This window comes from Brassica napus, chromosome C3 (assembly GCF_020379485.1).
Source record: "Brassica napus cultivar Da-Ae chromosome C3, Da-Ae, whole genome shotgun sequence".
NCBI classification, from domain to species: domain Eukaryota; kingdom Viridiplantae; phylum Streptophyta; class Magnoliopsida; order Brassicales; family Brassicaceae; genus Brassica; species Brassica napus.
In genome coordinates, this window is record NC_063446.1 from 40572968 (window position 1) to 40598688 (window position 25721).

At 39.3% G+C, this 25721-nt stretch overlaps 3 protein-coding genes across 3 annotated transcripts; 1 reads left to right on the forward strand and 2 right to left on the reverse strand.

Moving 5' to 3' along the window:
* The first annotated feature begins 39 nt into the window (after positions 1 to 39).
* On the forward strand, positions 40 to 4386 carry LOC111210521. Its single transcript, XM_022710963.2, has 4 exons — positions 40 to 2310; positions 3047 to 3802; positions 3876 to 4037; positions 4132 to 4386. The coding sequence occupies exons 1-2, from the start codon at positions 1768 to 1770 to the stop codon at positions 3614 to 3616; spliced, it is 1113 nt and encodes a 370-aa protein (XP_022566684.2). The 5' UTR covers positions 40 to 1767; the 3' UTR covers positions 3617 to 3802; positions 3876 to 4037; positions 4132 to 4386.
* Positions 4128 to 6409, reverse strand: LOC125583076 (protein FAR1-RELATED SEQUENCE 4-like). Its single transcript, XM_048749629.1, has 3 exons — positions 6230 to 6409; positions 5788 to 6118; positions 4128 to 5674 (listed from the first exon to the last, which is right to left on the reverse strand). The coding sequence occupies exons 1-3, from the start codon at positions 6407 to 6409 to the stop codon at positions 4128 to 4130; spliced, it is 2058 nt and encodes a 685-aa protein (XP_048605586.1).
* Positions 6410 to 7845: 1436 nt separating this feature from the next.
* Positions 7846 to 12731, reverse strand: LOC111210528. The gene is made up of 6 exons (XM_022710970.2): positions 12348 to 12731; positions 11503 to 12220; positions 9578 to 11049; positions 9421 to 9481; positions 8470 to 9302; positions 7846 to 8373 (listed from the first exon to the last, which is right to left on the reverse strand). Exons 1-6 carry the CDS (start codon positions 12729 to 12731, stop codon positions 7846 to 7848), a joined length of 3996 nt encoding a protein of 1331 aa, XP_022566691.2.
* Positions 12732 to 25721: the final 12990 nt, after the last annotated feature.

A 25721-nucleotide genomic window follows, 5' to 3' on the forward strand; every position in this document is an offset into this window, starting at 1 on the left:
TTAATTATTGTAAAGGGTATAATTACCCAACGCATTTTTTATTAATAAATAATAAAATAATTTAAATCAGTTATTTCAATAATGAAAATAATAACATCATTTAGAAATTGATATAGACCAACACTCTAAACACCAAACCCTATTCCCTATACCACAAATCCAAACTCTATATTATAATAAATTTTTTTTTTTTAGTCTCAAATCTTAAGTTTAAATTCAAATTCTAATATATTTTAAAAAAAAATTAAATGAAATACTAAATCAAAACCTCAAACCCTAAACTATAAACCTCTATATATCATACCCCAAATTAATCATATAACCTAATCTCTGACTAAAAAAATTTAAACTCTAATCTTTTTATTATTTAACTTGAAATCTTAAATTTAATCTTAAAGTCTAATATTAAATCTTAAATCTAAACACAAAACACTATATTCCAAACCCTAAATTTAATCAATTCACAATTCACTCTCAAATCTTAAACTCCAAACTTCAAACACCATACTCCAAACTTAAACTTTATACCTCAAACCATAAAACCTAAACTTTAAAGTTTATATCTAATCTAAAACTATATACTTAATTCAAATATTCAAAACCATAATTCTATAGGCTAAACTCTATTTTCATAACCCATAATTCCAATTCATATACCCCAAACATTAATAACAAAATTTAAATTTTAAAATTTTAAATTCAAATATAAAATTAAAATTTTCAAAATACAAATTGTGAAATCTAAATCTTTGAATTTTGTCTCAAAATAATTTATGGGCATTACAATTCTACCATTAATACTTTGAGTATTAAAACAAAAATAGAAAAGTAATTATACAAATTTGATTGGTCAAAACAAACGGACAAAATGATCTACTTCATGTTCGCCCTAATATTCTCTCAACTTTCTCGCCGCCGTAAAAGTTTGTGACCGAAGATCTCCGCTTCTCCGGTGGCTAGGCTTTCTGCCGACGCCGGAGAAGGCCCCCTTTGCTTCTACGGATCTACTTCGCGAAATTTTCCTCATCTTCAGAACTTCTTCTTTTTTGAGGTTTGGCGGATGAGACCTGCTCGTATTTTTTGTGGCTGCCTGTGGTCGAGGGGTGGTGGGTCGCTGTCAATTTATGGTGGGTTCCTGTTGATGGTCTCAATTTCACCTTTCCTTGTGGGTGGTAGCAGATCTGGTGGAGTCTGCTTTTTGATGGTATTTGCGCCGGTTCTCTGATCGTGTGGTGGTATGCAGTCTTCTGATTTTGTTGGGTTCTGGTCTGGCCTCTCCTCGGTTCTCGCCTGCGGGTTGGGGTTCGTTGGCGTCTGGTGAGGGCAATGCCTTTGTGCTACTATACCTATTATTGGTAAGTTCAGATTCCTGTCGGGTGTGTTTCTTTATGAAACTGTAGGAATGGAGTCGTTTCCTTGGATCAAACGCTGGGAAGACACGAAAGGGTTCAAAAAAATCTATTATGGACCCATGTGTATTTTTGTTTAAAAATTAAAAAAAAAATCAAAAATAGGAAAAAAATATTAAGTAACCAAGAAACTTCAACTTATTTACAAACCCAATCACTGAAACCCATTAACCCGATCCGACCCAACTTGAAAACCCTAAATTCCCAATTTTATCTTTTCCCACTCACGATTTCAGACTCTCTCTCCCATAACCACCACGATTTTAAACTCCCATCTCTGATCAAACTTAGATTCAAGCACAATCATCTCTAAACAACAATCCCCATCTCCAATTTCGTATTCAATTTCGTGTGTGCAATGTCGCCAAAATCTCGGCTCGCCAAGATGAAAGAAAAAACGGAAGCGTCGGAGAAGAAGAAGAACGCCGACGTGAAAAGAAGAAAAGGAGCGGCAGCGAAAAGGAGAGCCGCCATTAAGAAAAAGAGAGAAGCGGCGAAGAGGAGTGAAACCACAGAGAAGAAGAGGAAGCGAGACAGTGGTCTGGACGGTGGGTCCTCGTCGAATCCAACCAAGAGGACTCGGAACCGTGTGAGAGAAACCGCAGCATCTCCACCGGAACATCAAGGCGTTCATGCCCCCACACCAGCAGCAGAATTGCCTTCTCAGGGCGATAGCGAGGGTACACCATGCCCAATGATTCCGAGTCAGCCACAAAAATCGCCAACACCAACTCATGCAGCGAGTGAGGCCGAGAATCAACAACAACCTCGAGTAACCTCAGGCTCTTCCACAAAGAGTCCTTCACATCGTGTAGACGAGCAGAACGGTGAGGAGATTGGATCTAACAACAGAGATTCAAACGCACCCGAGGTTGCCGTTGATAATGACGCTCCAAGAACGGTAAACAAGTCAATTTAAAATGGTTTTAGAATTATTTATGATAGCATTGAACTAAGAAATATGTAGTAATTATATAAGTAGTGTAACTAGTACAACTAAAAGAATAAAACTAGTTCAACTGGTAATAATATGTTGTAAACAGAATCAATGGAACTAGTATAACTAGTACAACCACACTTCTTATAAATAATATAACTGGTACAACTATCAAAAGTATAATTAGTTTAACTAATACACCTGAGTATTGAATAACTAGTACAACTAAAAGAATGAAACTAGTTCAACTGGTAATAATATGTTGTAAAACAGAATCAATGGAACTAGTATAACTAGTACAACCACACTTCTTATAACTAATATAACTGGTATAACTACGAAAAGTATAATTAATCTAACTAATACAACTGAATATTGAATTACTAGTACAACTAAAAGAATGAAACTAGTTCATCAGGTAATAATATGTTGTAAACAGATTCAAGATAACTAGTAAAATCACTTTTTTATAAGTAATATAACTGGTACAACTACGCTTCTTATATGTAGTCTTACTGGTATAACTAGAGAAGTATTTTGTATAACTATTTAATGAGATGGTGTTGTCCTTGTATAACTAGGGTTGCTGGTAGAACTAGTAATATTATTTTTCATTTAATTAGTGTAACTGGTACAACTAAGTAATTTTGTGCTGTATAACTCAGTTATTTATTCAGTGTATTTTGTTTGTGTTTTTCAGGTTGAGAGGGATGATATGACCGTAGAAGCTGCCAGACCTGCTGGTTTTTTCTTCAAACCGAGCGACTATGGAAAGGGTTGCAAGCTCTCCTCAAGGTGCCATCAACATGATTTTCTGAAGACGATTAAAAAGTTAGAGGCCTCAGAGAAGAGTTGGTTTCAAGATCATCCTCAGTTCAAGCATATATTCCACATGGATTGTACCCCAACAAGAAAAGTGATGGGATTTTGGATGTTGCTACTTCGTACTATGCATACAGGAAAGGGTCGACAAGCTTGGTTTGGGGTAAACGGTGTTCCAATTAGATACTCCATCAGGGAACATAGTCTCCTCTCTGGTTTATACTGCCACTCATATCCAGAAAACTATCCGAGCATAGGGAGCATGAAGTTTGCGAGAAAGTATTTTAAGGTAAAGAAGACAAAGGATGGGAAGGAAAAGGGTCTGCAAGTGACAGAAGCGGATGTCTTAGAGAAACTTCAGAAGATGAAGTTTGATGGTAGTGGCGATCGTCTGAGGATGGTGGTTCTTTACTTTTTGGCTAGAGTTTTAAGAGGAAGGTCAAAATGAGGATACTTCATTGAGTATTTCATTCTCCAAGCAGCAGAAGATCTGGAGTTTTGCACCGAATTTCCATGGGGCCGTTACACATTTGATGATTGCATGAAGGAGATTTTTCATGTGAGGGATCAGTTTCGTGATGGGATCCCAAAGAAGGCACAGTGGGTATTTCCTGGGTTTATCAACCCGTTGGAGGTATATGAATTGTATTTTTCATAAGCATATTTGTTATAATATAACTAATGTGATTGTGTGAAATGATGTGCAGATATTAGCATTTGAATGTATCTCTGTCCTTAGAGATAGATTCAGAGAGCCTGTTCCAAACTGTCCTGATGGTTGTCCAAGAATGTGGAAATGGAAGTTCAAGAGGACCGGAACAACAGGATTTCCACTTGACATGATTTATCGGACGCTAGGAAACACAAAGGTAAAAGCTTATAATTTTTTTAAGTGTTGTTTATGTCATTTTCTTCAAGTTCATAGTTAGTTAAATGTGTAATTTGTTGTTGGTCATATTTCAGGAGATTATCAGTATTTTGCAATCACTGCCACTTTCTTCGTTTTCACCAATCAATGGTGGAAACTTCTTCTTTCTCTTCCTCCGATATTCTCCGGCAGACGGGAACCTAGTAACTTGTAGTCTTCCTTTTTTTTTTTTCTCTACATACGGAGGGAAGACAACCTGAGATCGGATTTCCTCAGGAATTTCAGAACTTTCCCATGTTGAATGATGAGGCACTGGATATATTGTCCTGTAATATGCCAAAGTCCACTGCTCCATCCAGTAATACCTAGAATAATAATGTTCAGCCATTTCTCCACGCGCCATGATGGCAACAAGTGCATGCACACAAGGATACCGATCAATATCAAAATACCTACAATAGCATGTTCTGTTGCTCAAATCAACCAAATAACCATGACCATCCTCGCCAAGCACATTGTAGTGACCTTCAAATGTATTTAGCTCGGTCACCTTCAGCTTTTTAGCCGTAGGATATATGTGATGCAATATCCCATGCACATGTGGGATTAATATCTGCCTCTCTGGTACGCGTAGAGATAATAGACGGTATTTGTTGAACCATTCTGTTATCTTTTCCACGATCACATCAAGCATTGGCAACAACGCATATTTCCTTGGTTCCTTCAAAACACCATTGATAGATTCAATAGTGTTGGTTGTGTCTATGTTGTACCTTTCTCCTGGAAATTTACATCTTGCCCATTTTGTCTCATGAACACTGTCATCTAGATACTCGGCCGCTTGAGGATACATTTTCCTGAAATCGTTGTAGCATTTTCTGAACTCCACCTCACTGTAAATACCAGCAATATCTCTAAATTTTTTGGCAACCCCTTTCTTGTAAACATTGCTGCAAGCTCCGCTGACATTATTAGACAAGTGATAATTGTAATATCCATGGATCGCCAATGGGTATACCTCGTGTACTTTCTTGATGATGCTTTGGTTTCTATCAGTACAAAATACAAGCTGAGGATCATCTGGTATCAAAGTTTTTAATATAGTTAAAAACCACTCCCAGCTTTCATTTTTCTCACCATCTACTACCGCAAAAGCAAGGGGATAATGATGATGATCTGGATCCTGATCAGTGGCAATGAGAAGCACTCCTTTGTACACACCCTTCAGGTGAGTTCCATCCATTATTATCACTTGCCTCATCGCCTTGAACCCTTCGATGCAAGCTCCGAGCGCAAAGAACATATACTTAAACTGGTTCTTCTCATCCACTTCTAATCGTGTAATGGTATCAGGATTCATCCTTTGTAACATGTGCAAGTAAGATGGCAGCCTAGCAAAACTCTCCTCCGGGTTGCCACACAAATCACTCAAAGCTTTATTTTTCCCTCTCAAAGCCGTAGAATATGAAACCTTAACACCCAGTCTGTTCTGCACCAAATCTATGAGAGTCTTTGGATCCGGAGACTTGTATTTGCCGGGATAATCAGAGTGCACCACTGATGCGACCAAGCTTGGCGTGCCTCTTTTCTTCTTCTTCATGACACTTGCATCTCCACGAGAGCACGTATGCATACGTTCTGATAGAGAAAAAATCAGAGTTCTTCAGCTTTGCAGCTCGTAAATACCATCTGCAACCAGCCCCACGACATTTCAATATGTAAACCCGGGGATTCGACTTCTTTATATCAACCTGAAAACAATTGGAATGCACACCTTTTGTCCACTATATCCCTCACTTCTTCTCTAGTCGCAAATTCTTGATGAAAGCTAATATCAATGCCATCATCCCACTCTGAATTGACAACAGGAGGTTCAACTACTGTAACAACCAGCAACTCCTCCCTATCATCCATTTCATCACCCTCTTCACTGATTTTCTCATGCTCAAACTCATCCTCCTGAATATGAGGAACAATTTCCAACTCTCCAACTCCAACCATGCCATCATTAGCTCTGGCATCACTCAGATTTTCCTCATTCATAGAAAACATCTCGTTGCTCTGATTTTCTGCGACGATTTCCTGAAGCTCCACACGCAAGACACTACGTCAGTTTTTCTTATCTACCTTCATTAAATATCCTAAAACATCTTCATCATCCAAGATATAACAAGGCCTCTTATTATTCAATACCAGCGGAAAGTAACTCAACTGAAGCTTCGTCTCAACTACATCGATCTTCATTTTCTTGGCTATTCTATCAACCAACTGAGAATAAGTAATCTCCTCATATCTTCCTTTCATCACTAGTGTAGAAATATGTTGCTCTTCACCATGTTCAAAATGTATCACCACAGACCCATTACTATCCATAGTTCATGAAAATGACTAAAAACCAACATTATCATTTATTAGTTAATTCAGTTATACTAATATTTTCAATTTGACTAGTTTACATGTAACAGTAGTTCAGTTATACTAGTAAGACCAGTTATACTATGACAACTTTGCACATGACTACTATAAGTTATACGAGTGGTACCAATACTATCTATTCAATGTGTTACTCCAAGTTTTACCAGGTTTATTAGTGGTATGTTTCAGATGAACAATATCAGTAATACTAGTTATGCCAGTTTTACTACTTTCCATTTTACTAGAGTTGTACCTAGTTGTACCTATTAACCATAGATAAAAACGATTTATTCTACAATATCATGCTTCATACTTTAACCAAATTATATTAAACTTTATAATCTGACTCATATGGTTAACACACAGTTTATATGACTAAACTGAAACAAACAACAATAAAGAGAGAGAGAGAGAAACAAAAGAGAGAGAGAGAGAGAAGGAGAGAGTTTACACTTATCAACCGATTTCAGAACTAAGGACGACGTACATGACCTATTTCACGGCGTCCTAACCTGTCGAAAATCCCCAAGAAACAGAGGTGAAGGTTTGTGGATGAAAAGTTGAAGAAGAAAGCTTTTGTTGGTGAGGAGAATGAATTTCCGTGGTAGTTGAGTATGGTTGTAGGAGAAATGAAGAAGAAGAAAAAGGATTAATGCATCTGTGGGACCCAGGCGAGAGAGAAGAGTTTGGATGTGAGATCCGAAGGCCAAGATTAAAACAAAGACAGAAGATCCGACGGCTTAAGGGAGAGTTTCATTAATGGCATTCTTGTAAATATTGATCCCTTTACTTCTAATGATCTGACAGCTCACGTTATATCCCATAGAATTTTGATCCAAGGGTTCATATTGATTTCATTAATGGGGCAAATTGTCATTAACCACTCCCTTGTCCTATGGGAGATTACTTTAGGTGGTGCCAGATTTTTTTTCATCCTTTTGTCCCATAGTAGATTAAAGTCCCGTTTCCTTTGTGGCTCCAATATTAGCTTTGTTTCTTCCTCCGATTCTGGTTTCTTCCCGGTGCTACAGAGCGTTGTTCGTGTTCTGGTTACTTCTTTGCACTTGCCGGTTATGAGGTGGTGTTTGTAGTTTTTTTTTAGGTGTCATGCTTTCTCCAGTGTTTGGGTTTGTTGAGTGGTTGTCTCCAACAGTAGTTGTAGGACGGTGTATTGAACTTGTGGCTTTGTCAGGTCTTTTTTTTTTTTTGAATTAATGTTAAATTTATTCAAGAAAAAAATATATTTACAATGGATGCAACATGAGGTTTATGGTATAGAGTTTTCTTAAAAGAAAAAGGTAGAGACAAAATCTTTCATCTAACCGAAAACCATGTTTCCATGGCTTTAGTATACTTGCTGACTTCCATGACACACAAGCAGGAGATGCGGTTTCTTACTGCTTTGTCCACGTTTTGATCAGGGTGGCAAGGGTGTTGGATCGTTCACCATTCCTTCTCCCATTCCTCTCTGTCCATAGAGCCGATAGTGTTGCGTGGAACACATACCTGAGTAGAAACAAACGGGTTGAGTTCCAAGTCTGGTCTGTTAGAAGTCGAACAACCTCATCCCAGTCAGTCGTATAGCGCAGAGACAATAGCTTAGCAGTGAGATTTTTCCAAACTTCTTCTGAGAATTTGCATTGGTAAAACAGGTGGTTACGAATTTCAAGCGGCTCGGGGCGGAGACTGCAGGCTGTTGGCGCAGCTGTATTCCAGTTCAATATCCTCTCTCCCGTGGGGAGTCTGTTCTGAACCGCAATCCAAGTCATAAAGGAGTATCGAGGTGTATTGTAAGGGAACCAAATACCTTTGTACCAATCGACCTTTACTCGCTCAACACAGATGAGGTTCCATGTCGCTTTGGACCGAAAATCTGCTCTGTAGTTATCCTCCCCTGCTTTCCACAAGCGAACGTCCTCGTTCTGAGTCAGACTTCGCAGACGCAGATAAGCAATCTCTTGTTCAATAGTGTTGAAGATTTCTTCTCAATGTCTCCTCCTGTGATGATGTTTCAGAACCTTCTCCATGGTGTCATTAATTTTAATACCCATGTTTATCATTCCTCTTCCATTTGTTGTGTCAATTAGTCTACCAAGTGGAGACCATTGATCAAACCAAAAAGATGTCGATGATCCATTGTTGACTTCCACCTTCATGAAACGCATCGCCATAGCTCTATACTTCAAGATTTTCTTCCACATCCAATAACCCAAAGTGGTGCTATCCTTGACTAACCAGAATGAGTTCTTGCGAATCAAATATCTTTTGATCCATCTTACCCACATATATGAATTTGACGAGAGGATCCTCCAAACCAGCTTTAGACATGAGACATCATTCGCTTCTTTTATTGATCGCAACCCCAACCCTCCTTCTTCTTTAGGCTTGCAGCAATCTTTCCACGAGACCTTTGCTTTCTTGGTGCTTAAGACCGGACCAGACCATAAGAAGGCGGCACACATACTGTCTATCTCTGCTATACACTTCTTTGGTAGTCTAAATGCAGAGATCCAAAAGTTTGTTAAACTGTGTATCACTGAAGCTATCAGCTGTAGTCTCCTTGCAAAGGAGAGGAATCTCGCCGTCCAGGAACTTATTCTTGATCTGATCTTCTCTATAAGTGGGGCATAGTCTGGAGAAGTCATCTGTTTCGTTAGCAGCAGCAAACTTAAGTACCGAACTGGAAGATCACCATTGGAGAAGGTGTAGTGGCTAAGAATATCTTGCTTTTCTGAATCAGCTAAACCTGCCAGGTAGAGAGTGGACTTTTCCATACTAATATGTAAGCCAGATGCCTCTGCAAAGGTTTTGAAAGTCTCAAGAATACCGTCTACTGAGCTTCTTTTGCCGTCTGAGAAAATAAGCAGGTCATCAGCAAAGCTTAGATGAGTTAGTTTGAGATCATGGCATTAAGGGTGGTAGCCAAACTTCCTTTGAGCCGCTGCTTTGTCTGACATTTTAGACAATACCTCCATACATATGACAAACAAATAGGGAGACAGAGCACATCCTTGACGAAGACCCCTTTTGCTGTTAAAATACCCAGCTAGTTCACCGTTGATTTGAACTTAAAATGAGGCAAGTGAGATACATTTCTCAATCCAGACAATGTATTCGCTTGGGAACCCGAGAGCCTTGAGAGCAGAGTAAAAAAGGCCATTGGACAGTGTCAAACGCCTTAGAAATATTGATCTTAAGTGCACATCTTGCTGAAACTGAGCTCTTATGATAGCTTTTTACTAGTTCTGACGCCAAGAGGACGTTCTCCATCATCAATCTATCTTTGACGAAGGCAGACTGATTGGGAGATATAAACTTTGGGAGAATAAGCTTCAGACGATTGGCCAGAATCTTCGAGTTAACTTTATAAATAACGTTGCAGCAAGATATAGGAAGAAAATCTTTCATAGTCTTTGAGTTTTCTTTCTTCGGGATCAAGGCTAGAATAGTAGAATTTATCCCCTTAGGCAAGAAATCAGTCTTGAAGAAAGATTGGACTGCGATCACAAAATCATCTCCCACAATGTCCCAAGCAACCTTAAAAAATTCGCATGTGTATCCATCTGGACCTGGAGACTTGTTGTTTGCCATTGCGAATAACACATGTTTAATCTCAATGGCCGGAACATCGTGTGAAAGGAGCGCTCTATCTGCCTCCTCACATTGAAAATTCAGAAGCGTTTTCAGCTCATCAACTTCCATTCCATTGTGTCCCACAACCTCTTTTGCCAGAAAGCCCTGGAAATAATTAACCGCGTCAGTCTTTATCTCCTCCTGAGTTGTAACAATGACACCATCCTCCTTTTGTATCTCTCGAATAGAGTTTTTGGCTGCTCTAAACTTCACTGAGTTGTGAAAACTCGTATTGTTTCCATCACCAACATTTAGCCAATGCATCTTTGTCTTTTGGCTAAGAACCTTTTCTTCAATAGACGAAAGTAGTTGCCATTTATCATGAGCTCGAACTTCGTCATCCAGCACATCAGGGGTAGGATTTGTCATCGCTCTTGTCTGACAAAGACAAAGTTTATCAAACGCCTCCCTGGTTCTCTTTGTAATATTGCCCACAGTGTCTTTACTTAGTAGTCGAAGAGCCAGCTTTAGTTCCTTGAGCTTCTTGGAGAGTCTAAATAGAGCTGATGTCGAGTTATGCAGAGGAGTAGTACTACTCCAGAAGCTTTTCATAAGAGGAAGGAAGCCTGGTGCCTCTGCCATAGCGTTGGTAAACTTGAACGGGCGTTTTCGTTTTAAAGGGGTTGGTTGGATCTGAAGCCTACATCGTAGGTGATCAGAGCACCCTCCAGCCTCAAAAACACAATAAGTGTTTGGGAATTTCGTGGCCCACACGTCATTCACCAGTGTTCGATCTAGCTTCTTTCGAATCAGATCTTCCTTGCGTTTGTTACTCCAAGTTAACAGAGGACCGTGAGCTTTCATGTCAATGAGTGAACAATGCCGACACACATCTTGAAAGTCCCGTATACCTGTAGAGACAGTCGAAATGTTTGGACCCGAATATTCCTCCAGGTTTAGAGTCTCATTAAAATCACCAAGCATAATCCATGGCTTGTCTTTAAGCATAGGTGAGTTCCGGTGGTCTTTAAGATCATTCCATAACTCTTTTCTTTCTCAGCACAGTTGGATGCGTAAACAAAAGAGCAGAAGAACTCTTCTTCCATGCCTTCCAGTAGCACTGAACATGTGATAATTTGATTTGTCTTGAAGCAAGGGGTAACTCTGACTTCAGGACTCCATACAACCCATATTCTACCCAGTCGATGGTTTTCATAATTTGATATAGTTGACCAATTTGGAAAACAGATGACACAATCCTCTCCGCTCTGTTCTCCTTCACTCGGGTTTCTATTAAACATCCAAACTTCATACCTCCTCGCCTGATCCATTCTTTTACAATAGTATGCTTTTTATTTTTGTTAAAACCCCGGATGTTCCAATAGAAACCCGACATCAGTTATTTCATGGTCGACTTTTTTCCCAAAAGATTTTCACCGCAGACAGTAGTCTTTGGGACATTTGAGTTGGAGACAAACCTATGGCTGCTTTTGAAACACGCGGCAAAGATGGTCTGGTAGACATAGCTTTGTTCTGTACTTCCTGCTTCTTTTGAATGGGCTCCTGAGGCGGGATCTCGTCTTTTTCTATAGCTGCTTCCTGTTGCAGTATCTCACCCTCTTCCTCTTCCTCATCTGAACTCAATACTGTGAATAGAGAGTTTGAGATAATCGAACCCTGACCAGATTCAAGGTCCTTTGTTTTCTCCGGTGTTCTGCTCACTTTAACTGGTGGTAACCAGCTTTCCTCCTGATTATCTTTATTTTCTTTTCCAGCAGTTCTCACATCCACAACTTGCTCTGCCTCCTCCGGGTTTTCATTCTCGTTATGAGACTGCACTGTTTGAATTTCCTCATTGTTTCCACTGTCCAACTCCTTGGTACTTTCCTCCTCCACTTTTTTAGATGAAACCACCACTTCATCATCTATTTTTGCTACCTCTGTCTCCTTCGGTTTTAAACAATCCTTTTCTGAATGGCCCCACTTCCCACAAGTTGTACATTTAGTTGGCAACCATGGCAAGGTGAAGTCAATAAGTGTATCCTTTCCCTGATATTTGAAATTCATAGAGCGTGGGAGAGCTTTTGTAAGGTCTGCTTTGATAAAAACTTTAGCCACCTTTAGATCTTTGCATAGAGCAGTATCAGGGTGAAGTTTAACTAGAACACCTATCGGGCTTGTGGCGAAACTGAGTCCCTTCCACGAGAACATGTTCATGGGAACATTTTTAAGATGAACCCACAAAGGAACAGATTTATGGAGTTCTTCTTCTTCGACAAAGGGTTTCCATTCAGTCATCACAACTGGTACCTCTGCGCAAAACCCTTCCTCTCATTGCTGAGTCGAGGATTCTGAACTTCATAGTTGTAGGGTTTATCTCATAAACCTCTACCATTTGTGACTTGTCAGAAGTCCAAATCTTATTGACGATTGCGTGGACTTTCCCAATATGTGGGGCTTTGTCCAAAAACTTTCCGATCAGAAAATCTTCCCAAAGGGGTTGAGGATCCTTGAAGACTTCATCTGGAATCTCTACAGATCCGATACCATCCTCCATCTTGATTTGAACATCGTATTTTGTTAATTCTTTTTGATTTTGTTGGGCGACCTTCACCCAAGAACGAGTTAACGGAGCTGATTTTTGTGAATTCTGTGTGAGACCATCTTGCCGAGAATCTGTAACAGCCACAACCTCCGGCGGAGGCATTATGGCGGCGCCGGAAATGATGACTTGGCGAAGTTTAGAACCAAAACCCTAATCTCCACAAAATCACCCTCAGAGCTAAACACACCGTTTTGATAAAAATCGTCGGGTCTCTGATTACCTTGAGACGAGGGTTAAGCAAGATATCACCTTATCCTTTATCCAGTGGTGCTTTATCTGGTGTTTTTGACACATCTGTTGGGGTTTGCTATCTCCCTTCCTTCAATGTTGGTTTGCCGTGGTCCTATCATCAGTGTTAATGGAAAGATTGAGGTTCTTAAATGAAAATTGCTTTGCCTATGTTGTTGTAGTTTCTTTATTTCTCTTGTTTAGTTTCATGGCTCCGGAAAGGTGTGTCTTTGCCGGCTGTGTGTCTCCTGTATCTCTTTCGGGCTTTGTTTAAGATTCCTAAGCGTTGTAACATTGTACTTGAGTTCAAGTTAATGCAATTCATAGATGACAAAAAAACAAAACTGACAAATAAATCTCTAAGGCAAGGAATCAGACATTTTTAAGCACAACCGTTGATTAACCTAAATCAAATGGACAAGATCTTGTCTCTCTAATCTCTTCTCTTGTATTTCTTTCCGTCCCTTTCTCTTCTCTTTAGCTTTCACTTTTTTTTTCTTCGTTAATCTCATGTTTCCTAATCTCACAAATTTTGTCTCTCTAGTCTCTTTCTTCACCACCACTAAACCTTTGTCACAACCGGACCTCGTCTTCGCCTCCCCCACAGCTTGTCGTCTTTACAGCCATAGCTCGCGTCGTCACCACCATAGCTTGGTAAAGTCACTTCCTCTTATATGTTCTCTCTTTCTTTTCATCTTCCTATTTACTTGTAATTAATTTTTGTTTTGGTTACAGATCTAAGAAGGAGCAGGGAAGGAGAAGAAGTGGTGTTTTGTTTTTCTGTTATTAGTTAAAAAAATGCGGAGGATTTTGTTGCTAGCCACCTCGAGGTTTGTCTCATACCAATTCCCCAACCATTTCTATGTCTTTCAAAGAATATTGTTGAACATTTGTGTATGGCTTGCAGTTATTTATGATAGAGGACGACTATATTCAAGTTAGGGAAGATGCAAAGAAAATGGCTCGATCTCAGGGATTAAAGAAGAGAACAGAGGCTTGAGGCGGATGCTCTGGAGGCTGGAGGCGGAGGACTACGGTTACAAAGCTGGAGGCGGAGGCTCTGGGAGCGGCTTAGGTTTTAGGTTTAGGACCTTAGGTTAATTATGTTTTGGTTTAATGTCTTTAATTAGTTTTTGGTTTAATGTTTTCTTTAATTATATGTATACTGATTCTAATTAATAAAATTAATTTTTAATTATGAATTAATTTGTGATTTTTTAATTATATTATTAATTATTACATTTTAATTAATTAATTTAATTATCTTAAAATTATTTTTTTAAACTATAGCATTATAACACTACAAGAAAACAGCGGTATTCTGACGGACATTCCGACGGAAAATGAAATCCTCGGAATATACCGACGGAATTCCGAGGAAACCTCAGTCCGTCGGAATATTCCGAGAAAATTCCGAGGAAAAATGTGTTCCTCGGAAAAAACCGATGAATTCCGAGGAAATATTATAGCCGTTGGAGAGCCGTTGGGGGATTTTACAAAATTCCGAGGAAATTCCGACGAACTAGCCTTTTCCGTCGGAATTCCGTCGGAATTTCCTCGGTATGTCGGCAGGATTTAATCTATATATACAAGCACTCCTCTTCCTCTTCATTCACTCCATATCTTCATCCTCCCTCTTACTCTATTTACACACGAATTTGATTCATAAAAAATATGTTTTCTTCAAATTATTTTCGTTCTTGGATCGATCGACCTCATTTGGATCCGAACACGAGATTGCTTACGGAAGAATACCAACGAGGTATAACCGAATTCATGGGGTTAGTTCACCGACAACCGGAAGCAAAAACAGGTAAGTTAAGATGTCCTTGCTCTAATTGTAAAAATAGAAAGGTTATTAAAGAGTGGGATGTTTGGACTCATCTATATTTGAGTGGGTTTACACGAAGTTACAAAATTTGGTATCATCATGGGGAAACTGATTATGAACATGGTAGTACTAGCGAACCTCAGCCAGCGGTTAGATTAGAAGAACCAATTAGAACGGATGTAGATTATGGTGTAGGTACTGAGCAGATGGTAAATGATCATTTTAGAGGGGAAGATTTACCCAATGCAGAAGCTAGGAGATTTTATGATATGTTGGATGCTGGAAAGCAACCATTGTACGAAGGTTGCAGAGATGGTCATTCAGCTTTATCATCTGCTACAAGATTGATGGGCATTAAAACAGATTATAATTTGGCTGAAGACTGTGTGGATGCGATTGCTGATTTTGTAAAAGGTATTCTACCCGAGGATAATGTAGCTCCTGGTTCATACTACGAGGTTCAGAAACTCGTAGCTGGTCTTGGTTTATCGTATCAGGTAATAGATGTATGCAGCGACAACTGCATGATTTATTGGAGGGCGGATGAACAGCGGGTTACATGCAAATTTTGTGGAAAGCCTCGTTATAAAGATACGAGTGGAAGAGTTCCAGTGCCATATAAAAGGATGTGGTATTTACCTTTGACGGAAAGGTTGCAGAGGTTGTATCTGTCTGAACGCACAGCGCAACCAATGAGATGGCATGCGGAGCACTCAACAGATGGTGAGATCAGACATCCTTCAGATGCAAAAGCGTGGAAGCATTTCCAATCAAAGTATCCCGACTTTGCGTATGAGAGAAGAAATGTCTACCTTGGATTATGTACTGATGGTTTTAGTCCGTTTGGCAAGAGTGGAAGACAGTATTCTCTATGGCCCGTCATTCTTACACCATACAACCTCCCCCCAAACTTGTGCTTGCGACGAGAGTTTTTGTTTCTCTCGATTCTCGTTCCCGGACCAGAGCATCCTAAGAGATCACTTGATGTGTTTCTTCAGCCACTAATATATGAGTTGCAACAACTATGGGCTCAAGGTGCTGAAACATACGATGTTTCGTGTAAAGAAAACTTTCAAATGCGGGCAGTACTAATGTGGACAATAAGTGATTTTCCAGCATATGGTATGTTGTCTGGATGGACAACGCATGGAAGGCTATCATGTCCATATTGTCAAGATAACACTGATGCTTTCCAACTAAAACACGGAAGGAAAACGTGTTGGTTTGACTGTCACAGGAGATTCCTACCACCTGATCATCCATATCGTAGGAGTAGGAATTTGTTTACGAAGAACAAGAGGGTGTTTGACAGTCCACCTCCGGAAATTTGTGGGAAAGATTTGAAGATACAACTAAGAGATTTTGGTGCAGAAAGGACGCCAGAAGTCGGTGGACATGAGCGTTTTCCGGTAGATGCTGTTGGAGAACTACATAACTGGCACAAAAAAAGTATTTTCTGGGATCTGCCATACTGGGAGGATCATCTGCTAAGGCATAATTTAGATGTCATGCATATTGAGAAGAACTTTTTTGACAATCTCATGAACACGATCCTTAATGTTCAAGGTAAAACAAAGGATAATTTGAAGTCAAGACTGGATTTAGTCGATATATGTGCTCGTTCAGAACTTCATGTTGATGAAATGGTAGGGCTCCTTTTCCCATATACCGACTTGATGCAGCGGGAAAAGATGCGTTCTTTGATTGGATTTCAAACGATGTGGAATTTCCAGACGGTTACGCATCAAATTTGCGTAACTGTATCGACAGAAAGGAAGGAAAGTTTACTGGCTTGAAAAGCCACGATTGCCATGTAATGATGCAGCGCCTCCTTCCGTTCGCCTTCAAGGAACTATTACCACGAAATGTTCATGAAGCAATTGCAGGGATAAGTGGTTTCTTCCGCGATTTATGCACGAGATCAGTGACTCTTGAAGGTATTGAAAATTTGAAGACTAACATAGCCGTGATTCAGTGCAACCTTGAGAAGATATTTCCTCCCTCATTTTTTGATGTTATGGAGCATCTTGTTATTCACCTGGCAAGAGAATTGGAACTTGGTGGTCCTGTGCAGTATAGATGGATGTATCTGTATGAGCGGTATATGTTCCATTTGAAGAAGATGGTGAAAAATTTAAGTAGGGTGGAAGGTTCTATAGTCGCACAGATGATCAATGAAGAAACTTCAAACTTTGCCGAGTACTACTTTCCAGCAGAAGTTCAGACCAAAAACAGAAGACCTGCTCGGCATGATGATAGAGGCGAACGGGCAACATATCATGTTACGGTTCCAGACATTTTCACAGATGTTGGACGACTTAGCGGAAAACCAAAGGACCGTCGACTTACTGAGCAGGAGCGCAGTCATTTGCAAACATATTTGCTCACCAACTGCGAAGACGTTCTTCAATATGAGAGGTAAATAAATGAGCTTACAAATTTTTATTTTAACAAGTTGAAATTTAAATCTTAATTAATTACATTATTGTCATCATATACAGGATTTTCATGGCAGAAAAGCGGTTCGAGTATAGATACGCCACAGAGGACGAACTAGAAGAAATGAAGCAGAGAGAATTTAGTGGATGGATGTTTACTTATGTGAGTGCTTTAAACAAATTAAAATATATTTTATCACATATTTATACTAATTCACATTTATTGATATAATATATATATATGTGCTATTAATAGGTGTCTGCTGGTTTGGCCAGAGGTGAAACATTTGACGATTGGATACGTGAGATGGTCGTTGGACCAAACTTTGTTGTGAAGTCATATCCGAGATTTTGTACTCGAGGATATGCATTCACAACTCAGAAGAGGAGACGTTCGAGTACGACTTATGATGCTGGCGTTTGTTCTGCATCAGGAGATGATGTATACTACGGACACATACATGAGATTTTGGAAATTAAGTATTTGGGCATGGTTGGATTGCGCTGTACTGTTTTCTATTGTGATTGGCACGACAACACCCCAGATCGAGGTGTGAGAACAGATGCATTTGGTGTTACATCAGTAAATTCGAGGCGAAAGCTGCAATATTATGATCCTTTCATTCTTGCTTCTCAGGCCGATCAGGTAATTAAATGTTAATTATTCAGAATGATTCATCATCATGTGTATTAATTTATAATTTTTCTAAATGTTACAGGTTTGTTATATCAAGTACCCCCGGGTAAGGAACAGAGATGATCCATGGGTTACTGTTACAAGACTCAACCCGAGAGGCCGAGTTCAGGGAAGTTCTGAGCTGGAAGACCCACTACAACCAAGCACATCCGGCAACTTAAGTGCAGCAGAAGATTTAGCTGGAGTTGGCCTTGTAGTCGATTTAACCGACTTTGGAGAGGAAGCCGTCGTTCACGTAGAGGATGAACCAGTGATTGGAGAGTTTCACCAAAGATCCAGATTCAGATTCATCTGGTGATGATGACTCGGAAACAGACTACCATTGAACTTATTTATTTTTTTTTTAAAGAAATACCGAGGAAATTCCGAGGAACACTTGATATAACCTCTTTCCTCGGATAATAGTTATTTGGTTTATCTAGCAAGGCAAAGCTGAATACGAATTAAAAACTACTCAGAACACAACCAAATAAAACGAAGAAACCATGTAAAAGAAATACGAACTCATAATTAAGAAACCCAAAAAAAAACTCAGTTCAAAATTAACAGAAAATAAGACCATAAAACGTTAGAATAGAAAAGAAAATAAAATAGCCGGTGATAGCTCCTACTCCTCGTCTCCTGCTCCAGATGTTCCTGCATCGTTGGGTCTCTTGGACCTCTTTCTTACCCTGTGTGTACCACTCGAACCCGAACCAGAGGTGGATGGAGAGTTGTCCCGATGAACTACATCATCCTTTTGGCAACGACACGGCCTGATACGTGAAATGGCAGCCCAGATCTTGTGTAGCATGTCGTTGTTTGTCTTTATGCTCTGATCTCTCCAATGTTGTTGCTGGCGCGAAGTGGCGTTCGGTGGAAGCTCTTGCAGCTTGTACTGGCTGGAGTCTGATGGGAGTAGCTGATGGGGTTGTGAATCATCTGGAATGGCTTGTGCAGCCTCATCTTCTCCTTCTTCATCAACCACGCCCTTGCCTTTGGTCTGATATTTTGGCGTGAAGAAGGATGGCTTGTCTACTAGTGCGGTAGCAGGGGGTAGGAACTCAACTGCAGCCTCTGAAAGTAGAGAAGTGAGACCGATCTGAGGTAGGTGGCAGTAGAGTGTTTTCTTCGCTCGGTCCTGGAATACGTAGACGTAAGGACCATCCCGATGGATCCTCGAGTGGGGACCAGCTATGAACTCCTTACTTACTAGAGAAATGACATCCAGGTAGTTCCAAGCAATGTTGTTCGATCTGTCCAGTGCTACCTCCTGGTTCTTGCAGTCTACACCCACATGTCTAAGGATCCGAGTAATCACTGCACCAAATCCACATGCATTGCTCTTTTTTTTGGTTACTTTCCCCTTGTATCCTGCTAAGTTTGCGGCCAGCACCGCTCCCATGTTGAAGGCAGTAGCAGGTGGGAATGTAGAGTTTCCAAATGCCGGTAGCAAATGCCTCACACCTTGGTACATGAGGCACAACTCCCATTGCGTGACTGATGCGGCTGTGGTTGTCCCGTATAGCAATGAGCCAATGAGGCGTGTGGCATATCTCAGTACTGGGCTCCGGATAAGTGACTCCTTTGCCTGAGAAGATCTATAAACCCCTGTGCCAATCGTTTCCCAGAAGTTCAACAGCTCTGAAGTCCAATAAAGACCAGATGTCCTCTCCCCTGCACTCAATCCAAATAGTCTGCAGAGGTCTGTGAAAGATACCTCATAGTATACTTTCTGCACTACGAATGCCAGAAAACCTTCCTGATGGCTATCATCGGGACGGGTGACGTATGCGGATGCTATGAACTGGCGTACCAACTCCGGATAAGTGGGTTCGTTGAGGTTGCATAGTTGGCCTAGACCCATGTTCTGGAACAGTCCTTCAATGTGTGTTCTTCTTTGCTGACATTTTCGTGCGCTTCATTCTCTACAAAATAGAATCATTGCTCTCAACATGGTTATAATCAATTAAGAACTCAAAGCAACATGAAAATGAAAAGCGAAATCGAGTTGTGATAAAAAAAAAACCAAATTGAAAAAAATTCTCAATCCCTAAATCATCTCAAATCCTGTTCCAAACTCGTTGATCACAGACAATTGTGTTCTATTCCATGTTTAAACATCTGTTTCATGCATATTTGATCAAGGAATCAACACGGAAATAAAAAATTCACAAAACCCAAAAAATTGCTCAAGAACACGATTTCAGAATGTGGAGATTCGCGGAGTATACCTGTCTTAGGGTGAAGACGAGTGTAGGAATCAGGTAGAGCTCGAAAAATCAAGTGGAATGGAGCCCAAAATTGTTCAAATCGGATGATTATAGAGAGAGAAAGGGGGGGGGGCGAATTATAGGAGAAATCGGAGGGGATGAGAGTTCTAAGGTTTAGATCCAGAAAAGGTCGGGTTTTGCCTTATAATTCTGTTTTCCGAACACACATCGATCGATGCGTTTTTGTTCTATAACGCATCGATCGATCACAATCTTACGGCCCGGTCCATCTTTGTAATCGATCGATTTGTTTTTGTTCAGAAACGCATTGATCGATGCGTTTTTAAAAAAACATACAAGATTTTCCGAGGACATTTCGAGGAAAAATTGAGATTCTCAATCGATCGATGGGATACTCTCATCGATCGATCACAATCTTACGGCCCGGTCCATCTTTGTAATCGATCGATTTGTTTTTGTTCAGAAACGCATCGATCGATGCGTTTTTAAAAAAACATACAAGATTTTTCGAGGATTTTCCGAGGAACAATTGAGATTCTCGATCGATCGATGGGATACTCTCATCGATCGATCACAATCTTACGGCCCGGTCCATCTTTGTAATCGATCGATTTGTTTTTGTTCAAAAACGCATCGATCGATGCGTTTTTAAAAAAACATACAAGATTTTCCGAGGACATTCCGAGGAACAATTGAGATTCTCGATCGATCGATGGGATACTCTCATCGATCGATCACAATCTTACGGCCCGGTCCATCTTTGTAATCGATCGATTTGTTTTTGTTCAAAAACGCATCGATCGATGCGTTTTTAAAAAAACATACAAGATTTTCCGAGGACATTCCGAGGAACAATTGAGATTCTCGATCGATCGATGGGATTCTCTCATCGATCGATCACAATCTTACGGCCCGGTCCATCTTTGTAATCGATCGATTTGTTTTTGTTCAAAAACGCATCGATCGATGCGTTTATTTAAAAAAAATTACGTTTTGAAACCCCAAACACTAGTTCCTCGGAATTTCCTCGGAATATTCGAGGAATTCCGAGGAAGAAGAGGGTTTCCTCGGAGTTCCCTCGGAATAATCCGAGGAAATTCCGAGGAAATAGGGTTTTTAAACTGAAAACAACGTTTTGCCGTTTGAATAACACCTATATAACCCTTATTAAGTGTCTTACGTTCATTATGAAGTCAAAAATTTGTTCCTTACCGTATAATTAACACTTTTCCGATTGTATGAACGAAATCTCGCAACATAAGACAAACACTTATACCTTTTAATGAACGGTAAAGGGAATACTTTCAATTAGTTTTGAAATTTTTTATTTCATGGTTTATGCTCATCTATACAAAGAATCCTCAATGGTATGCATTACAATTGTATAAGAAATGAAATACGGCAAAAAAAATTGATGTTTTGAAACCCCAAACACTAGTTCCTCGGTATTTCCTCGGAATATTCCGAGGAAATTCCGACGGATATTTTACTATCCGTCGGAATTTCCTCGGAATATTTTCATTTTACCGGGCAAATATTTCGCGAAAATTGAAATTAGAATTCCGACGGAATTCCGACGGATAATATCCGTCGGACCCTAGGTTTTATAACCCGAGCCACTTCTTCTTCCCCATTTCTTTCTTCTTCCTCTGCGCAAATCCTCTCTTCTCTCCGGCGATTTCCCCCTGAAATCCGACGATATCTCCGGCGATCTCCCTCTTCTCTTACACAAATCATGTAAGGACCCTATCCCACTCTCTTAGGTTCTATTTGTTAGGTTTTTGTGTGGTTTTGATAGATTTTTTTTAGGGTGATTGGTTAGGATTGTGATTTGGTTGTATAATAGGTTTAGAATTGTGATTTGGTTGAATGATTTGTTTTGTTGAATTGATTTAGAATTTTTGTATAATTTTTTTTTTCTATTTATAAAATCGATTTTTGTATATAAAATCGATTTTTGTATTTTACAAAACGATTTTTCTATATAAATTCGATTTTTTGGACTTTACAAAAAAAAATTTCTATATAAATTCGATTTTTTGGATTTTACAAAACATTTTAAATATCTATAAAACTTTTTTTGTGATTAAAAACTATTATTTGGGATTTAAAAATATTTTTAATATATATATATTATTAAAACTATTTTTTTGTAATTATTAAACTATTTTTATTTATTACAACTATTTTTTGTTTATTAGAACTATTTTTATATATTTATTAAAAATTTTAAATATATATAAATCTTTTTTTGTGATTAAATTATTTGGGAATTTTTTTTTAAAAAAAAATTAATTTATATATTTCTGTATTTATTAAATATATTTTTTAAATTTACAGGTCTCATGATGATCAGACCCGGCCTCGACAGCGTCGTGGTCGTGGTGGTACGGGGAGCCAGTCTCGGGATTCCAGCCATTTTCAGGATTCCCCTTCGCCCCACAGCTCCAACCATACATCTCCCTCTGCTGCACCCGCTCCTGCTCCTCTCGCTCCCGCTGCTGCATCCGCTCCTGTTCATCCGGGTCCTCCGGGAGTGATGCGTGTTGCGGAGTTGGTTCAACAGCCCGGTCGTGACCATCTTCCGTATCTCACTCCGTATCCACATGGACGGGGTCAAACATGGTAATTAAACATTTTTTTTTCTTTAAATTTGGATTCATTATTAACCGTTTGTTCTTTTACTAAGGTTCAACCGATCCGGGAACGGGATCAGCGCATGGATCAACCGTATGATGTACTCGGCCCTCGACAGTGGACATCCGACTTTCACTCACTTCCCAACCGACAAGCAGGTTCTGTGGTTTCGTCAGTTTGCGGTAAGTATTCTAATTTTTTACTTATATTTTTAATCTTTAATATAAATTTTCTACTAATTGTGTTTTTTTTCAGCAAGAGTTCAACTGGAATTCCGATGAGACGCTCTTTATCTATCACCACTTCGTCCATAAAGTAATGGACAACTATGGGAAGCAGATCCACGAGTGGAAGAAGAAGTGGGAAATCAATAAGGTTCGATTTAATTTATTAAACCATTTTTTAATTTATTAAACTATTTTTTAATTTATTAAATTTTTCTTTTTTTTTTATTAAAAGGTCCCAAAGTCGATGAACGACACGGTCTGGAAGGAGTTGTGTGCGCATTGGGATAAGGAAGAGACGAAAGAAACTTCTTCCACCAACTCCACCAACCGCAAGAGCGACCGTAAAGGGAAGGGCATCTACAAGCATAACTTGGGTGCTCAATCTATTGCCACTCTCGGAGATCGCATGGTAAGTTCAACCGCTTTTTCTTCAATTATTTGAGTTTCAGAATTTAAATTTATTGTGCATTTCTTCTAATTTCTAATGTTTCTTTAATTTATGTTTTTTTTCAAGGCGGAAGAAAATGATGGCGAGCCGGTTGATGATCTCGCCCTAATGAGGAGGGCGTATACCAACAAGAAGACCGGCCAGATTGATGACGGTCTTGTGAGGGACGTGGTCGACCTGGTCCAAACTCAGGTGGTAGACGAAGTGTCTCAGCTTCAAACCGAGGATGACGCTTCGACGGCTTCGACCAACTTGTCCCGGTTTCGAATCAACGAAATCGTTGAATCCGTAAGTTCTTTGTTTTTAAAAGTTCAATTCATTTATTTCTTGGTTTAAATTTCTAAATTTGGCTTTTTTCTATTCAGTCGGTTCCAAAGAAGAAGGGACGTTTGGTCGGTTTGGGTCGTCGCACCCGGTCGGTTCCCCCTTCTTCTGCACCACCGCCCTTCGTTGATCCAGAAGTACTTACGGCCCAGTTGAAGGACAAAGATGATCGTATATCTTTGTTAGAGACCCAGATGGCGGCTCAACAGGCGGGCTATGAGGCACAGAGGAGGCTGAACCAGCAAATGATGGAGATGATGCAGAGGATGTACCCGAACGAGGTGTTCCCGGACGTGCCAGACCCGTAGTTTTTTTTTTTCCACAAACTCGGAATGTTTTATTTTTATTTGTGAAACTTTGAATATTAATTAATATGATTTCAATTTTACTTTTAATTTCATATTTTCGAATTTAAATTTCAGAAATTTTATTTTTTAAAAAAAATTAATATTTTTTACATTCCGAGGAAATTAATTATATTTTTCACTTGATCGATCGATGAGTTTTTGTTCAAAAACGCATCGATCGATGCGTTTTTTAAAAAACGTTCGGGCTATACCGAGGGACAGGTTCCTCTGTTTATTCTGAGGAACTTTTCCCTCGGTATATTCCGAGGGACATATCCCTCGGAAAATTCCGAGGGAGCCGTCCCTCGGAAAATTCCGAGGAACTGGTCCCTCGGTATATACCGAGGGAAAAGTTCCTCGGAATAAACCGAGGTAAATGTCCGTCGGTATACTCCGATGTATATATGTCCAAAAACGCATCGATCGATGAACTTCCGAGGAATTATACCGACGAAGTTTTCCCTCGGTATATTCCGAGGACATTTCCGACAAACTAGTGATCCTCGGAATTTCCTCGGAAATTTATTTCCTCGGAATTCCGATGGAAAATTCCGAGGGATTTCCGAGGAAAAAATAAATTCCGAGGAATTATTTCCGACGACGTGTTTCGTCGGTATGTCGTCGGAATAACGATATTCCGACGAAATTCCGACGATTTTTTCCCTCAGAATCCTTGATGTTTTCTTGTAGTGTAATTATGTTTCTTATAAATTATTTTACAGCACTATGAAAAAGAAAAAGCAATGAAAAAATACATGCACGGATGAAATGATATAAAAGATTATTGTACAGCCGAAGATTAGTGCTACACTATCTATATTTATTATAGCTCATGAAAAAACGCTACGATTGGAAGGTGATCCTACCAGAGTTGCAGCAGACTTAGCGCCTGTGAAAACGCTACGAAAATTATATGGTAGCGTTATCGGTGTGCTACTAATGTTGATATTTCTTGTAGTGCATGATCAGTAAAATGCCATCCATATGAATCTTGTTTTGGATGTCGACTGAAAGTCAGACTCTGTATAATACTTACATTATCCTGGTGAATATATGCATTAAGCAAATTCAAATTCCATGATAGATCAGTTGGATTAATTAAATCCTCTACTTTAAATTACGGGTTCAAGAATTGATTATGAGATTTTGGTAGTGCTGACCTCGAACGAAGAGCGGGGATCTATGGATCATTTCATACGGAAATGCTTGAACATGTTCCCACTCTTTTGATTAGCCTTTTTTAATCAGAGATCAAACTGAAATTATACTTCTCCACCCATAAGACGAAGTGTAAAACTTAATTGGATCCAAAAGATTTGATTTCCTATAATTTCTTCCTTTAAAAACATGTTCAGGTTTATCTATTAGCTTCCATAATTGTTTTACTAAAATAACAGTATTAAAACTTTGTAGATCTCCTCCTTTTTACCTTTGCACAATTTATCCCAAAAAAACTATGCATAATTTTTTTATTTCCATTACTACTCTACTAAAAGTGTGTAACTACACTTGTAAACTTCTTTGTAACTGTTTTCGGTACACGAAAGCAAGACAAAACGTGAATTGGCATAGCTTGAGAACATATTTTTGAGTTAATATCTTTGGTTAAGAACATATTTATTTTCAGTTCCTATTATATGAAGTTTACAAGATGCATACGTTTCCCTCGATTTATTTTTGGTGAAAAACGATTTATTTTAGC

Coding starts and splice junctions, on each gene's coding strand:
- LOC111210521 (XM_022710963.2), top strand. CDS start 1,768: ATGTCGCCAAAATCTCGGCTCGCCAAGATGAAAGAAAAAACGGAAGCG. Junction 2,311..3,046: donor ATAATGACGCTCCAAGAACG/GTAAACAAGTCA, acceptor TGTGTTTTTCAG/GTTGAGAGGGATGATATGAC.
- LOC111210528 (XM_022710970.2), bottom strand. CDS start 12,731: ATGCCTCCGCCGGAGGTTGTGGCTGTTACAGATTCTCGGCAAGATGGT. Junction 11,050..11,502: donor TGTTTCAAAAGCAGCCATAG/GTTTGTCTCCAA, acceptor ATGATCTTAAAG/ACCACCGGAACTCACCTATG. Junction 9,303..9,420: donor TGTTTGTCATATGTATGGAG/GTATTGTCTAAA, acceptor TTATTTTCTCAG/ACGGCAAAAGAAGCTCAGTA.
- LOC125583076 (XM_048749629.1), bottom strand. CDS start 6,409: ATGGATAGTAATGGGTCTGTGGTGATACATTTTGAACATGGTGAAGAG. Junction 6,119..6,229: donor AGTTGAGTTACTTTCCGCTG/GTATTGAATAAT, acceptor GTGGAGCTTCAG/GAAATCGTCGCAGAAAATCA. Junction 5,675..5,787: donor TGCATTCCAATTGTTTTCAG/GTTGATATAAAG, acceptor TTTCTCTATCAG/AACGTATGCATACGTGCTCT.